General features: G+C 38.1%; 1 protein-coding gene across 2 annotated transcripts in view; it reads right to left on the minus strand.

The window, feature by feature from the left end:
• SNX24 (sorting nexin 24) overlaps positions 1 to 16288 on the minus strand; it is a 95888-nt gene that overhangs the window by 33402 nt on the left and 46198 nt on the right. The window contains exons 2-3 of one of the 2 annotated variants that reach the window (XM_075021765.1): positions 13446 to 13529; positions 6571 to 6675 (exon numbers count right to left, since the gene is read on the minus strand). In XM_075021765.1, the coding sequence (XP_074877866.1) occupies positions 6571 to 6675; positions 13446 to 13529 (189 nt within the window). The remainder of the gene's footprint in view (positions 1 to 6570; positions 6676 to 13445; positions 13530 to 16288) is intronic. The other variant, XM_075021766.1, reaches the window with a different exon arrangement.

Consider the following 16288-nt stretch of genomic DNA (forward strand, 5'->3'; position numbering starts at 1 on the left):
AAAACGCACATATCACACGCAGAGATCTCAATATTTCTAAACAGCTCCAACAGCACTGGTTCAAAAACATCTACCTCTACAGACATTACATTATTTTTCTTCTTTAATATTGATAATGGAATGTCAAGAACTGTTCCATTTGGAAAGCACTTACAGATTACTTCTGATCCCAGAGAACTACATCAGCTTCAACCAACCCACAAACCAAGATCTCCCTTGAAATCCTAGCTTTCGTTCTGCCTAGCAGAGCTCAGGCTGACTTTTATATACTACCATGGGACACTTTTTCCTCCAATTCACAAAGAGAAAAGAAAACAGTGAAAAATCCTGTGCATCACCAAGGATTTGTTTTCCCCACTTTCTGATCTTACTCCAGCCAAGACAGCTGTGAAGCAGTATTTCAGCTACAGTTACAGTGGAGTGTTTGGCTATGGAAAAGCAAAGCTCTAGCCAATGCACAATGTGGAGTACTTGCAGACTGGCATCAGGAGTCTAGATGGCTTTTCTTAGAGGAGAGCCTTCTCCAGTCTTTTTGAGGATGGACAAGTTTATAAATGACTTGAGTTCACATTCCTCCTTGTTAGAATAGCAAGAGGCCAACAGAAATTGAATCAGTTAAGCAGTGAAGAACTAATGAAACCTCCCACTGGGTGACGGAAAACTCCTTTTCTTCACAATTAGATAAAAAAGCCTGAGAAATCAAATTATTTCACTCCCCAGAATGGAAGCGAAAAGGGGCAATGACTGACCAAGAAAGCAAAAGATTCTTATCCTCAGTTGCAATATGAAACACTGTATTAGCTCTGAAATGCTCTGCAACAGTGTTACCAAATAAACAAAAAGATCCTCTCAGTATTTTAATTTTTTAAATTGAATCTAAAACTTCTATGAAGCAACAGCACACAACTAGATCAACTTAAAAGAAGACAGTTCAAAAGCTTCAGAATACAATTTGGATTGATGACTAAAATCAGAAGGTTTTTTTCTGGGGCTAGGGAAGGTTATTTAATCTTTCTATCCAGATTTATTGATTTGCTCATACCCATTGTCCAGTCAGAAAAGGCTATTTATTTATTTATTTAAACTTTACCACAAGGAATTGACTATCAACAGTTACTGAAGTAGTTAAAAGAAAATCGTCATGGCCCATGAAGAAATGACATGTTGAGCCAAATCTTCTGTAAGATAGTTTTTCTTCTGCAGTCACTAACTGCAGAAGTAGTTCATTTGTCTTCATTGTTTTGCAGTTGCTGTTGAACTGTTCCCAAAAAAGAGTAAAAAAATGCAATATAATAATGGGAGATTTTCTCCTTTATACTTCTGATTAACTTACTCATAAAGCAACTACATATTATTCATCACCCCATCCACTGTTTTCCTAACTCCACCCTGCTGGAAATTAAGACAGCTAAGGAGTAGGATTGGATTCTACTTTCTTAAGAACAAAATCATAACAGATATGGTTTTATTTATCTTTTTCAGGAAGGATTGGTAGTTAAAATATTTTTAAAGAGAATTGCATTTTGAAGAATACTGAAATATAGGTCAAAGTGCTTCTCAGATCTCCAGATTATTTCCTTAAATGGAAATCAAATCTCTCATCCAGTTTCATAAACTCCATAATTTATTTTGAAGATTTGGATTCCTGAAACTTTTGGAATGTTCAAGTTCATCAAGTCTTCAAGTCTCACAGCCAAGCAGCACTTTAACCAATCTTATCTCCAGGAATCAGGACTGTTCTTTTTGTAAAAAGTTCAAGAATAAATAAAAGGCAAATATGTTTTCTTGACCTCAGCCGAGAGAGAAATACTAGCTCTACATATTAACTTTGGTTAGAGACACACATACATACAGATCCTACATACATACAGAGCAGCTCAGAAGGTTTACAGCCCTCTGTTTTTTATTAGAGTCTTGCCAGTCAGAAGAATTTCTTCAGGTCACCCAGACCACAAGAAAAGAGTTAGTATCCTGAAGCTCATAAAAAATATAGGCCTCCTCCAAAATCTCTCTCCATAACCAAATCATGTCAGTGAAGACTAGCAGCAGCTACACAGACTCATGCTGAGGTGTGGGTGCCATTTCACAGTGAATTCTGTTAACGATGCCCGTTATCTTGTTGGACTGATGATATCAGCAAATGATGAGATTTCTTCTGCCCAAGGGGGTTAAAAAATATCTATTCCATTGAACTTTAAAAGGCAGACCTGTCAAAGGGCAAGTCCCTGGGGCAGAGAGACTGGATGGCAATAACATCCAGTGTCAGCTTGCTGGGACAAGGATATGACCTAACTCCAAATCAGTAGAGAGCAGGTGGCTAGATCAAATTCTTCCCCATTACCAATTCACAGGAAATAAGCTCCATAAAAACTGCTCCTCCAAAAGTACATCATATAAAATCTATTTGTAACAAATACTGATCAGATTGACAACACAGCTGCAGCCACTTCGATAACCAATTAGATAATGTCCCTCAGTGCTGCCCTTAGGAATCCCAGCAATGTTTTCAATGTCCAAAATAAAACCCCAACTACCTGTTCAGTTTGTCCATCCACAAGATGACTTACTGAACTTATACACAATAATAATAGTGCAAGAGGGAGTATTTCAAGTGATCTATAACTCCTTTAAATACACTTCCAAAGTGGACTATATTTCTGTATTGCTTTGTGATAAACAGTCAGTCCAAGATTATACAGTGGATTTATAAAAACAACCAACCACCACTGAGAAGCTAAATGCTGATTAACAGTGTGCCCTATCACCTTCCACATGTACCTTCACCTTCTGGTACTCTCAAACAAACATATTTCTCCAGGCTCACAAACATACTATCAGGAGTCACAGACTTTCAGTGCATATCCACTTGGCAGCCCTTCTCAAATAAGAAGCCCCCTACACAACCAGCTACCTCAAATCTGTATCTTCTAGCTTTTCTCAACACCAAACTCTTCAGGAATCATATAAAGAGAAGCTATTTCGTAGCCATAAACAAATCATAGCGAAATTCAAAAATTTTGCTACAATCTAATATTACTATCATAGAGATTTTGTCAGCAGTAATGTAATCCAGTGATTTATTTTACAAATTTTAAATCAAAAGCACCTGGATTCTCATCTCTGCTGTATTACAAGCTACAAGCTCAGATATACAAATCAGTAACTATTAAGTCAGAATTTATATCACACACTAATTGATTTATAGTACCTCTTAGCTGATAGCCACTGCAAGGTAATTAAAGTTGGTTTAGTCATCTTCCACTGTCAGTAACAGGCGTTTTCTTATTTAGCAAAGACTAAACCAGCTCAACTTAAGTCCTGTGTGCTGTAGATTAAGATCATGCAGAAAGACAGTTACCACAGACCAGAGGAGCAACAGCTTATTGCTTCATACTAATCTGCTTGAATGTTTGGGGCCACACTCTGACATTCACTTATCTTTGCATCTGTTTCCTCATTAATAAATTAAACATAATCCTTCTTTCCTCTCGTCAGTCAGTTGATTGTTCTCAGTATTCACAAGGGCTCTGTGTTATTATACATGCAGTTGAATTACTATGCATACTAGTGCTTACTAGTCAATTGTTCCACAGTATGAAAAACGCAAGTTGTAAATTCTGGTCAAACTTGTAAAATATGAAAGTCACTTAAAAATAATATAGATTAATCATTCTTTCACAATTCCACAAAAATTGGTCTATTATAACAAGAAAAAATCCCCACTCAACCTTTCAAAAGCAAAAGAAAAATAAAGCCATCTGATGAATATTAGCTGACAGTGGATATTGATAAATTTAAGAAAAAGACTATCTGTATCTCACAATTTAATAAGATTTGATTTATTCATAATTTTGCTATTCTTCCGAAAGATGTAACGCAATGTTTCTGAGCTCCTGTCCATCCACTCCAAGAAACAAACAACCTGTGCTGAAAGGATTTAAGGAGGCAGTTTCACCATGAAAAGGTCACAAAGAAGTAACAAGGTACTGGCAACTGCAGCACTTTCCAGCTCAGACAGGGGAATTTCTTGCTTTCTTTATTACTGGATACAGACTGATTCTACTATTCTAATTTCATATCATTATTTTTATCTGCATTTAACTATAGAAGACTACTTAATTGAAAATATATTAAGAACCCAATATGATTATACCATGTCAGATGCAGGTCTGTATTTGACTGCTATCTGTATGGCATGTGACTTCTTGCCTGTAGAGGTTTTCAAGGTGCAAAGTCCAATAATGAGAAATTAATATGTATTGCATAAAACAAATTATTTGAATGTAACACCTGTCTAAACACTCAATCTCTGCATGAGATTCTGGCTGGTTTTGAAAAAACAGTTAACGACTACCATGACTCTATAATAGTTTACCAGCTGCACAAATGGCTGGCTACTAGTACCACCACTGACTAGTGATGGTAGTAGCCAAACTGCTCTTCCAGATTAACTCTCATTAGTATCACCTGAAAATATGTTTGCAATATTTTATACACATGCTGTTAAATTAAAAACTGATCATGTCTTCTGAAATTGTAGCACGTTCCTACACTGTGTATTGGAAAATGCCTGGCACTATTAAAAACCTTCTGATAACTGAAGTGCCTTAATATGAACTTTTAGTTATCTAAAACCAGGCTCTTATTATTTGAAAAGTTAAAATTTCACTGATGATTAGTTCTGCTTTCTATTAGCAGAAACAAAAATTAATGACTTTGACAAGAATATTAATGACTTTTGCTCTTGTTTTAATTCAGTATGCACATCAGTATAGATGCAACTTAGACGCTTGTCATGTTTTAATCAGATGGTGTTCAGCACTCCCTTCCAACCTAAACCATTGCATGTTCCTATGATAGCCAATGGTGACTGAAGAGCTGAAAAGTTAATTAAATGTACAAGGCTGTTACACAAACAAGAGTTGACTAACTTTTCCAGTAGGGGGAGATGTTCTTTTAAAGTTTATCAGCAATTAAAAAGTGCTAACCAATTTACCCGGCTATCTTTTTAACAAAATCAACCTCATAAAAGAAATTGGTACATGTGCCTTATTAGTGATATCCTCCAAAAGACAGTTGTATGAAAATCAGAAAAAAATAAAAAATTCACAGCAGATGGCTGTAAGAGAAAAACATATTGATGATGGAGCAAGCTGTGCTGACCGCCATCAAAACCAAAGAGGCCCTGTTCCTTTTCAAAACCAAAGTCTCTCCAACAGCAATATTTTTTCACCCACACAATAAATGTAATTTTTAGATGACAAAGATGCTATAACTATCACAGAGCAAGAAGGAAAAAAGGATTAGTTTTTTTAATTTAACATCATCAACTAAATATTTAAAAATAAAAAATAAACTATGTTGCCTGAAACGCTCCTTATGTCTCAGAACAAAATCCAAGCTGTGTTTTCCTCCTCATTTCCAAATTTCTTTTAAAAAGCTTAATGTCAGAAGTAATACTGTCTTGTGTCACACTATAATTTTGTTCTCCTCCCTAATCAGTTTTCTTTTACAAATCTTCCTGAGAATCAGGGAGGTTCCTGAGCAGTGCAGGTTACCATCTTTTTTCTATGAATGCAGCTCACTGTCTGTCACTTTGCAGTTCATCATTCTTTCAATTGTGCCACTGCAACTGTGGATGATGACATAAATCAGAGCTCTGAAATTTTTACTATTTTTACCACTCTGATCTGAGTAAAAATAGAATACTCTCACTCTTGTGTTTCTCTCAAAACAATTATTTTTTGACTCAGATCATTTCTATGATCCCCTTCAATAAAACAGCACTTGCTGTTCAGTACAGCTGAAGGTGCAGTGAACTGGGAACATGTCTAGAGGAACACCTTAATCTGGCTTTGTCACCAGAGAAACAGCTGTGAAACTACACCACAGGGCATTTTTAAAGCAATCAAGGTAAGAGTAGAAATTCCATTTATTAAAAAAGCCTTGGATTTATCACTGGTATATTTAGATGTCTACATGTCTGAGTCATTCCTGAAGACTGCTTTTACAGCCTGTAGCAAAATCAGAACCCAAATAGGTAGGATCTGGGACTTCAAATGCAAGTTTCCAAACCGACTGAGATAAATATGGGATGACAGGTGTGTATTTCAACTAGATGAACAATTCAGATACAGGCATGTACAGTAGAGGTACATGAATTCGATGAGCTGATTCTTCCCTACCCTGTCTAAATAGATGTTAATTAAATAAAGCCTCCTTGGATCTCTTCTGCAATACTTTTGATTTTTCCACAGACACAACAACTGTGGAAAGAATAACATTATTTTCGCCATTTTAGGCACAGGGAAATGTGGTACTAGTATGTTCGCCAAAGTCAGTCAGCACCTTTTCCCAGAATCAAGAAAAAATGCAAAACAGTCTGGATTTCTAGCTGCTAGTCTTGCTAAGTGAACAGAAATCATCACAGCTGGTAAGTATCCAGCTCATTTCCCACCTCTAAAATTGCCTATCAGTAAAACACCCCACTACATCCCTTCAAATGCTTTGGATACTACCACTCTGAAAATGGATGCCGCTTTTACTTTCACAGTGCTAAGAGAGACTCACCTGCAAGTACAACTCCAAGCCTTGCCGTCGCTGCTCCAGGACCTTGGGGACCCAGTTTCTCACATGCTTTGAAGGGATCTCTGGAGTTCTTATGAACTTCTTGAGCTGCAAATGAAAAGAAATGCAGACAGAAACAAAGTATGATAGCATCCTTTTAAAGTAAACATGTTTATGTTAGAGATGAGGCAGTACAGGTAAAATAACCACGTATAAAGGACAACAACACAGCAATGAAGTTACTCACCATCAGCTCATGGAAGTAACAGCAGACTTCATACCTATAGGCTGCAGTTAAAAATCTCCACGTCTAGCTGCCCTGGACAGTGAAGACCCTACTAACAATTTGTTGTGACTAGCAGCCTTGAAACAAAACAGCAACAACTACATGAGAATACTTGAAATGAGCTCCCCATTAGTCAACCTGGGATGATACCACACAACATCACCGCAATGTACCCAGACACTACCTTGCTAAGTGCAGTGGCAAAACACCGTGATGATTTCTAACTCTAGATTTAGGCAACTATGAACAGGTGGGAGAAATACAGGGTGGAGAGCTAACCATTTCTCTGGAGAGTTGGCTATCAAGACAGCAAAATATCCGTGTTCTCAAACTGCACCAAGATATTGACAGTTGTGTTTAATATCTTATACAGAGAAATAGCAAGATCACCACTGAATGTATTTCCAAGACAGCTCCAGAACTATTCCTCTGAAGATTCCCACAGGAAAGCTTTTATAAATACATACAGAAATGTGTATATGCATACACGACTGCATATACATAGACACAAGCACACAATCTGACAACACTAAGAATCCTCTTGCTGGAGCAACATTTTTTTTCCAAAACCAAAAAAATATGACTGTTTTCCTCAAAACTACAGAGCAAAAATAATAACTGGAATAGACTCCATTGCAATTTAATAGAAGGTGACATTAGACATTCCTTCTGCTGGATATTGCCTCTGAGTAAATCCGAGGCAAGGAATGCAAGAAAAGAAACTCAAAATTGACTTTGACATGCATACCCATGGGAGACTAAGAATTTACATTTCATCTTTGAGCTTGCTGAGATGTCACTATAGGAAAAAGCAGTGCCAACATATCAACGTCTCTAGAATCACAAGTAACGAAGCTGCAGCAAGGACACCTCAATTGCTCTGGAAACATTTTGCAACTTCCTTAATAGTGCTAAATTACAATTAAACATGAAGTGAAAAAAACAAACCACCAAAACAAAACCCCAAACCCATCTACTTTTACTGACTGATCTTAAAGCCGGAATATGAAACCCCATTTTCTCCTCTAAATTGGTCAAGAATGTTGAAGAAGCTATGGTCACAGCTGCTGTGAACTATGACAGCACCTGCAGATGAGTAACAAATGAGGAGAATGCTCCAGATGAGGGGAGACAAATCTGAAACAATACAAGCATCCACCAAGGCCTAGCTGCTTACAAGATAAATACTCTGTGGCTGGTACCTCAGCTGATGAGTAGCAACCCTTTTGTGTTCTGTGGCCCTGTTATACAAAGCATCCGAAACCCAATTGTTTAAATGTGCAAGCATAGGTGCTGTGTGTAGGTATAAAGCACATGCTATACAGATATATGAAGAATAAAGGATAAATCCACTTTCTTATGCTTACAATAATCCAATAATATATTGCAACAAATAATTATTACAATGCCAAAGAATATTAAGCAAATCTACGTATGTGTTAGCTATATTGCTTGAGACCTGTCCCTATAGAAGAAATATTTATCTGAGGACAATTATGTTCTGTAATACCTTCCTGTCCATAACACTGACCTTTGACATACTGTAGTCTCTATTTCCTGCAAGACTAAAAGATGGCTCAAATTATCAAGTAAAGGATTATTTGTTCAAGTGTCATGTCAGTATGATTTAGAGTGTACACTAATTATTCTAAAATTATAAATAGCTTGCAAACAAGAGGTATAGAACTTAAGGTTTTTGCAGATTTCACTGCAGTAGTTGTAATGCTGTCACCTTCTAGCATTCTGGTGCTTAAAAAGAACTACCAATATTTAAAAATGTAAAGGGAAAAAGTATAAAAAGGAATTAGGGAATAAATATGAATAAATGGTTGTACTATGTTATACACATTGAATGAATTTAATTCTTTCTCAAAAACTCTCCATATGAGAATAATAAAACTTCTGTTCAGATTTGAATACCATACTGTAATGTGAATGGTGCCTAGCCTGAAAGGTCTGGTTTGTCACTCATAAGCAGGGCAAAGTATAATGGCCTATGCAAACTATTTCAAAAAAGCCAACAGAGGTGGATGGTCTCTCTCAAGGGAATAATTTGTACTTCTGGTGTAGCATGACAGTCTTGAAAAGATTGTAAACCTTTTCCACTGCAGCCAGATTGCACAGGAGGTGCGGGTTTACTTTTTTACACCACTGGAATGTAAGAAAGGTTGAACCCAGGAAGGAGACAAATCCAGCCATGTTCCTGGAAATGGCTTTGTTAAAAAAAAAAAGAAAAAAAAATAAAAATTAATCAAAACCTTGATTGGCATTCTGATGAATGAATAATGTCCTATATGGCAATGGAGTCATCCTTCTGCGATACAACGCCAGTAGAGCATGTTGTTCTCTGGTGAAAGGCACAATCTCCCTTTCAGCCTCTATTCCCATTCTCTACCATGGTTGTTCTCTACAGAAGCTTTGTTTCTCCTGCTCACTACAGACAACTCCAGCACTAAGGGCACCTTGAATATGCATTAAGTCTAAAGATACCTTTCCAATTGCCATGTACTCACAGCAGTTTAGAGTGAAACTTACATTTTAAATTAAAGGGGAAGAGAGGAACAAAAAAATAAATACTCTATTGGCATGCTGAAAGCAAACTGGTATCTGGGCCTGAGTATAAATAGTGTCACGGGATGTGAACAAATTGTTCACAAAGATCAATCCAGATACAAGTTCGAAATATTTTTCTCCAGTAAAAACTGTTCAAATACACATCCTACTTTTTTAAGGGCGTTGAGATTTTCTGCTCTAACACAAAACAGAGAGGAGAATAAAGGGTGAAACTACATACTGTATTACAAGAGAATGCTTTTTTTCAGGATTTCTGTAACACTGAAAGGTTCAGAGCATGAACAGAGTTCAACCATGTTTACTGAAATTTTACTACAACTTCAAAAAATAAGACTTAAGAAGTATATTGTTGCCAAAATATGCTGGGTGCTTTGCATCTGTACAGGGAACAAATAAGAAAAAGTCACTATCAAGTTTGCAGAGTAATATAAACAGACAAAAAGCAGATGAGGAGTAAGATGAAACAAGTTGAAGAGTGGTGCAAAGCATCTGGTTAGAATACCTGTTTTTCCGGTTTGTTTATTTTGCTGCTATTTCTGGAGAAAGAGTAAGGGACCATCGTTTATGTTTTTTCGGGTGTTCCAAGGAGAAATCCCTGCAATGGGAGTTACTGCAGAGGAAGCAGTGTACAAGAAGACAAATCTGAGAGTGAGACTGTAGTAATTTGTGACTTCTGTGTGGAGTAGCTGTGCAACTCCAGCAATTACAGTGAAATTAGACAACAACAAAGGGAAGAAGGAAAAGCAGAGGCATTCAAGGCTTTTTTTTGCCTCAGTCTTTAATAATATTGATAGACCTTGGGCTGCCCAGTCCCCTGAGTCGGAGGACCACAAGTATGGGAACAGTGACTTCCCATTCATGGACACCGAAATTGTAAGGGACCAGCTGTATCAGCTGAATGTTCAGAAGTCCATGGAGCCCGATGGGATTCATCCTAGGGTACTGAAGGAGCTAGTGGATGTTACAGCAGGATCCCGCTCTATCATCTACCAAGGTCTTGAGAGTCTGGGGAGGCCCCTGCTGACTGGAAGCTAGCCAGTGTTAGTCCAGTTTATAAGAAGGGCATGAGGGATGACACAGGAAACTGCAGACCTGGTAGTCTAACCCCAGTACCTGGAAAAATTATGCAGAAGATCACACTGGATACTACTGAAAGGCATTTAAAGAACAATGCAATCATTAGGCACAGTCAACATGGGTTCACAAAGGGGAAGTCCTGTATAACTAATTTGATATCCTTCTACAATAAGGTCACCCACCCACTGGATGAAGGGCAAGTGGTGGATGTAGTTTTTCTGGATTTTAGTATGGCTTTTGATGCTGTCCCTCACAGCATCCTTCTGGACAAGCTGTCCATGTGTGGGATGAGCAGGTACATGCTGTGCTGGGTGAAGAACGGGCTGGAGGGCAGAGCTCAAAGGGTTGTCATGAGTGGGGCTACATCTGGCTGGTGACTGGTCACCAGCAGTGCTCCTCAGGGCTCAATTCTAGGGCCAGTTCTGTCCAATACATTTGTCAATGACCTGGATGCAGCAGTTGAATGCACCATTAGCAAGTTTGCTGATGATAACAAACTGGGAGGTGCTGTTGACTCTCTCAAGGGACAAGAGGCCTTGCAGAGGGATCTAGACAGATTGGAGCATTGGACAATCATCATTGGCATGAAATTTAACAAGAACAAATGCCAGATTCTGCACCTGGGATGAAGTAATGCCAGGCACCAGTGTAACTTGGGAGAGGAGTGGCTGTGGAGCAGCCCTGCAGAAAGGGATCTGGGGTGCTGGTTGACAGCAGGCTCAACATGAGTCAGCAGTGTGCCCTGGCAGCCTGGGGAGCATCAAACACAGGATAACCAGCCGGGCAAAGGAGGTGATTATCCCACTGTATTCCGTGATGGTGCGGCCTCACCTTGAATACTGTGTGCAGTTTGGGGCCCTGCAATTTAAGAAGGGTGTGAAGGTCCTTGAATGCATCCAGAGGAGGGCAACAAAACTGGTGAAAGGACTGGAAGGCATGTCCTGTGAGGAGCGGCTGAGGGCTTTGGGTTTGTCTAGTTTGGAGAAAAGGAGGAGGCTGAGGGGTGACCCCATTGCTCTCTACAGCTTCCCAAGGAGGGGAAGTGGAGAGGGAGGTGCTGAGCTCTTCTCCCTGGGATCCAGTGACAGGACACCTGGGAATGGCTCAAAGATGTGCCAGGGGAGGTTCAGACTGGACATTAGGAAGCATTTCCTTACTGAGAGGGTGGTCAAACACTGGAAGAGGCTTCCTAGAGAGGTGGTTGATACCCCAAGCCAGTCAGTGTTTAAGAGGCATTTGGACAATGCCCTCAATAACATGCTTTAACTTCTGGTCAGGCCTGAAGTGGTCAGGCAGTCAGACTAGATGATCGTTGTAGGTCCCTTTCAACTGAAATTATTCTCTTCTCTTCTCTTCTCTTCTCTTCTCTTCTCTTCTCTTCTCTTCTCTTCTCACTACAGGAGACGGTTTACTAGGGTAGGGTGTGTTTTAAGCATATAAATCCTGATTTTCCCCTCTTAATGCTTCCTAACTTATTTAGTTGTATAATCTCTACTCATCTGCTTTACTTTCAACTGCAGGATTATCCTCACATGTTAAACAAAGCACACATGTATTACAAGGCTTGGTCGTGGGTGAGTGAATTGTACTACTGATTCTGACACTGTTGCTTATGTGGCATCATATTAGATGTGAACACAACGCGGGAAGTATCTGAGACATATCTGAATTAACACAATAAACAAGGAAATGAGTCTTAAAAAGTGGTAGCTGATACCACAACTGGAGCAAGAAGCAAAAAGGCAAGAAATACTAGCACAACTTAATTATGGTGCAGTAAAGCAAAATACATTCTTGTTCTTTGGACTTTGAGGGCCAAAATGCAGATGGGTCAATAGTTGCCTTTTGTTGACCCAGGTTTGCTTATATCCATATAAGGCTGGCAAAATCCACCCTTTCTGCAACCAGGCTAATGCTTCTTCCCTGAATGAGATGATTCCTGAGCTGATTTGGGGTCAGCAGCAAACATGCTGGTGTGGATAAGCTCTTCTGACACTGCAATGGCAGGAGCTGTAAATGTTCATGCTCCTCTGTTGTTTGCAGAGGAAGCTTTTCCACACTGAAGGCAAGCAACATCAGTCAAAGCAGTTGACTGTGTACAAGCTTCACTGCCACTGAGAGCTACAAACCAACTAATGTTCAGTTGACCCAGGTCCTAGGAACAGACTGAAGCTCTTCATTGCAGCCCCACCACTGGTAACTGGCTGCAATGCTTTTCCAGAACTTTTTTTCACAATACTTGGCCTCCACAATGCACTAAGAATGTAAAACTTGCCTTTCAGCTGCACAACTGTATAGCAGCGTCCAGTTCAGCTTGGAGAGAAGAAATCATACTTTTCTTTTAACAGTGATCAAAACAATTTAAAGGACACTTAGTGGATAACCAATCTTGAAAGTACAGAGTTTCGGTGTATATATTAGAAAGATGATTAGTAAACAAGCTTAGCAGATATTTTATATCACATTCATTGTATGAAGTGCAGCAGAGTGAGATGGTCTACTCCGTCTTTTTCATGTCTAGTTTCTTGGTGTATACAAATTGTTTGCTCAGCTTTACATGTAGCCGGTTAGCAACACAATTTATAGAACTAACAAATTATTTGTCTAATTGGATAAAAACCAAAAACTTATTTATTTGCTATAGGAATGTGTCTTATTTTGTGATTTTACAAGAAGAAAAAAACATACTACAGACAGCATTTTAGCAATACAGCATGTAAACAATAATCAAAAAGAAAAAGAGAGTTAGTAACAACTGAGAAGTCATCGTCCCATTCCACGAAACAGAGAAGAAACGGAGTTAGTTGGGAACTCATTTCCAGAGACATGAATCACAAGATGCATTTAAGATAAACCATGTATAGTAACAATTTCAAGAGAGACGAAAACATCACAGCTAAGGCAAAACAAAGTTACATTTTACAAAGAAAGAGATCACTACCTTTTTATGAAGTGCATGGAATTCACTATACCTCTTCTCCACAAAATGTTTCCTTCCACTCATTAGCACCTCTATCTTAAAGACCTGAAAATTATAAATAATAAGGAGATTAACGTTACTTGCACAAACAGTTCTGTGACATGGCTGTGACTGCACATTTTACCATGGTGGTTCCAGTAGGTGGTTCCAAAAAACCCGTGATGACTCATGAGGCACAGAAGTACAGTGATTAATGGAAATATGGCTGAATCTTTTGTTAACAAGTTTGCTCAACAAACATACAAAAAGACAAGTTAAGCTTGGACTGTATAGTGTACATTAAAAACTAAGCATTACAATATTCCCTTTTAGAAACATTTAATACATTTTGAAGTAGTTTAAAAAATATTAAAAAAAGGATGGTAAGAACAAACAAAAAAGAGAGAAAAGAAATAAAGATTCATTCTTTTTTCCTCTTACAATATGGCATACTAACACACTCATACATGTTCAGTAAGAACTGGATAACAGATGCAGTATGTTATGCATGGAAAAGAAGAAATAAATGCAAACACTATATTGTGGGTTAATTTCCTCCTAACCTACAAATTCATCTGTAGTCTCAATTGAGCTTGTGCTACTATCTACACACTAGGAAAAAAAAACCCCAAACATGGCAAATGCTTATTTTCTTTGTATGATACATGTGACAGCTTTTGTTGCTGCCTCTGGAAGGTTGAAAGGCCAGGAGAAGCAGCTCTCTGGATCCACTAATTAGCAGTCACTAACATGACATTTTCTTGATTCTCAGGTCACTGGGTCAGTTCTGAGGGCAAGTGATGAGAAATATTTTGAAGTACTCAAGAAAACACAGTCTATTAAACGAAGACAAAATCAGCAGAAAAGAAATACAGAAAAGGTGCCTGGCCTATCTAGGAGTTCTTTGTTTTCTGTTTTGCTCAGAAAATGCTGGAAATAATTATTTCCAGGACAATGAGAGACGATGTTCAGGACAGATGATTACATCAAGACCCAAGACTCAGGCCAAATAAAAAGTTCTTTGAAATAAATTTACAAACAGTGTTTATGCCTGAATGCAGAAAAAAGGGGTTTCTGTCACAACATGCCCAGCTAGCATTGATCAGAGCAAACACACAGAAACCATGCTGAATAAACACTTTCTATTGTCCACTAGAACCTGCCTTTCAAACAGGTCAAAATGCTATGGTTTTCACCGGCTAGCCAAACCACATTAGAAACAGACAGCATTTTATTTAATCCAGACTGAAATGCATCCACCTTTGTTTGAATGCAGTATGGATGGGACTGCAGTCATTTCACACCAATGTTTACATTACCAAAATTAGTTCAGATCATTGTAATAACTTATGCTACATTCTACCTCTTTGAAAAGAACTATTTCTGTGTCCCACTCATGGCGAGCAGATGACCTTATTTGGGTGCATTGATTTTTTTTCCCCTCCTATCTATTAAGACTATTTTGGGAGAACAGCTATTGGCTATTGAACAATTTTCCTCTATACATGAAAAAACTCCAAGGCACCCGTAGGAATATGTTGCAAGTTCAGAGTTGTAAAGAGAATCACATGCAAAGAAAAATCAATGTAGGCTTTTTTCTTTAGTTGAGACTTAACATCCTAATTATATGAGAGGAAAACACTATTTACATTTTATATTCTACACACTGTATGAAGAAATAGTTCTGCAAGGAACAAAATACTCTGGATTGCACAGGAAAGCCACTATGAGTTTCAAGGATAACTTGGTGGGAAGAATAGATAACAGAATATGAAACTAGTTAAGTTAGAAGTGACCATAAGTCACTAGTTAAGGTGTTGCAACAGTTTTGAATTAACTTGATATTAAATCTCCAGGAATTAAGAGCAACTCATAACACCCTCTTACACCTCAGTCAGCTAACAGCCACTGCACCACTATTAGTTTAGCAATTCTGTTGGCTACAAGGTTTGCTAAACAATTCGGAGAAGTCTAAGGAGCTCCTGCCTCAGCTATAAGCACTCCCTTGACAGGTAACTTTCTTGTGAATCATGGCTTGGCTTGTGCAGTCCCATTTTGGTTTTAGTCATATATGTGCCATTTCTTCAGAGAAATGTCTTTCCTTCTGAAGTCTATAAACCTGTCATTTCACAAAGGAAAATAGTTGGAATATGGGGAAGAAAGGAAATATAAATCCCTCTGTGGACCTTCTTTTCAAAGCATCTATCTATTTTGTTCTGTGTCTCATCACTGGTTAAGGAATTACAGAAATGGCTTCAGAACACTAAAAAGTATACAGCATTTATTCATCCTCCTTTTTAATCTTAGCGAAGTTTTAATTACTGTTTCATAATTTTTGCTAACAACATGACACTAAAGAATACATTTGCCAGTCCCTTTCGCAGAAGATGTGAGAAGAGAGAACCACAGTTTCCCATGCACAGTGATGTTATTTCCAAAACCACATATCTGCTAGCTTCACACCCTCAATTGGTTGTACTAGTATAGAGGCTTCAACTTTGCCTCCTACCATCCACAGACCTTGGATCCAGCTTTAGCAGCCACCTAAAATTTGAAAAGCTGGACAACAGATCTGCTATGCTTGAAGTGAAAATTACTGTTTGAAAACAAAATGCTGCAAATGGCATTTCTAATCTAATCCCTGTGGCACCTATATTCCAGAAATATAAAGCAACTTGTGATAAATAAATGGACAATCTCTAAATGCTTTAGTTTAATACAAATCTAAATACTAAATTGATTTACAAAGTAACTTATAAAGCAGAAATGCAAGTGAGTGAAATAACACATATTGTGCTTATGAACTTCATATTATTAAATGACTT

This window comes from Buteo buteo, chromosome Z (assembly GCF_964188355.1).
Source record: "Buteo buteo chromosome Z, bButBut1.hap1.1, whole genome shotgun sequence".
Classification (NCBI taxonomy): Eukaryota; Metazoa; Chordata; class Aves; order Accipitriformes; family Accipitridae; genus Buteo; species Buteo buteo.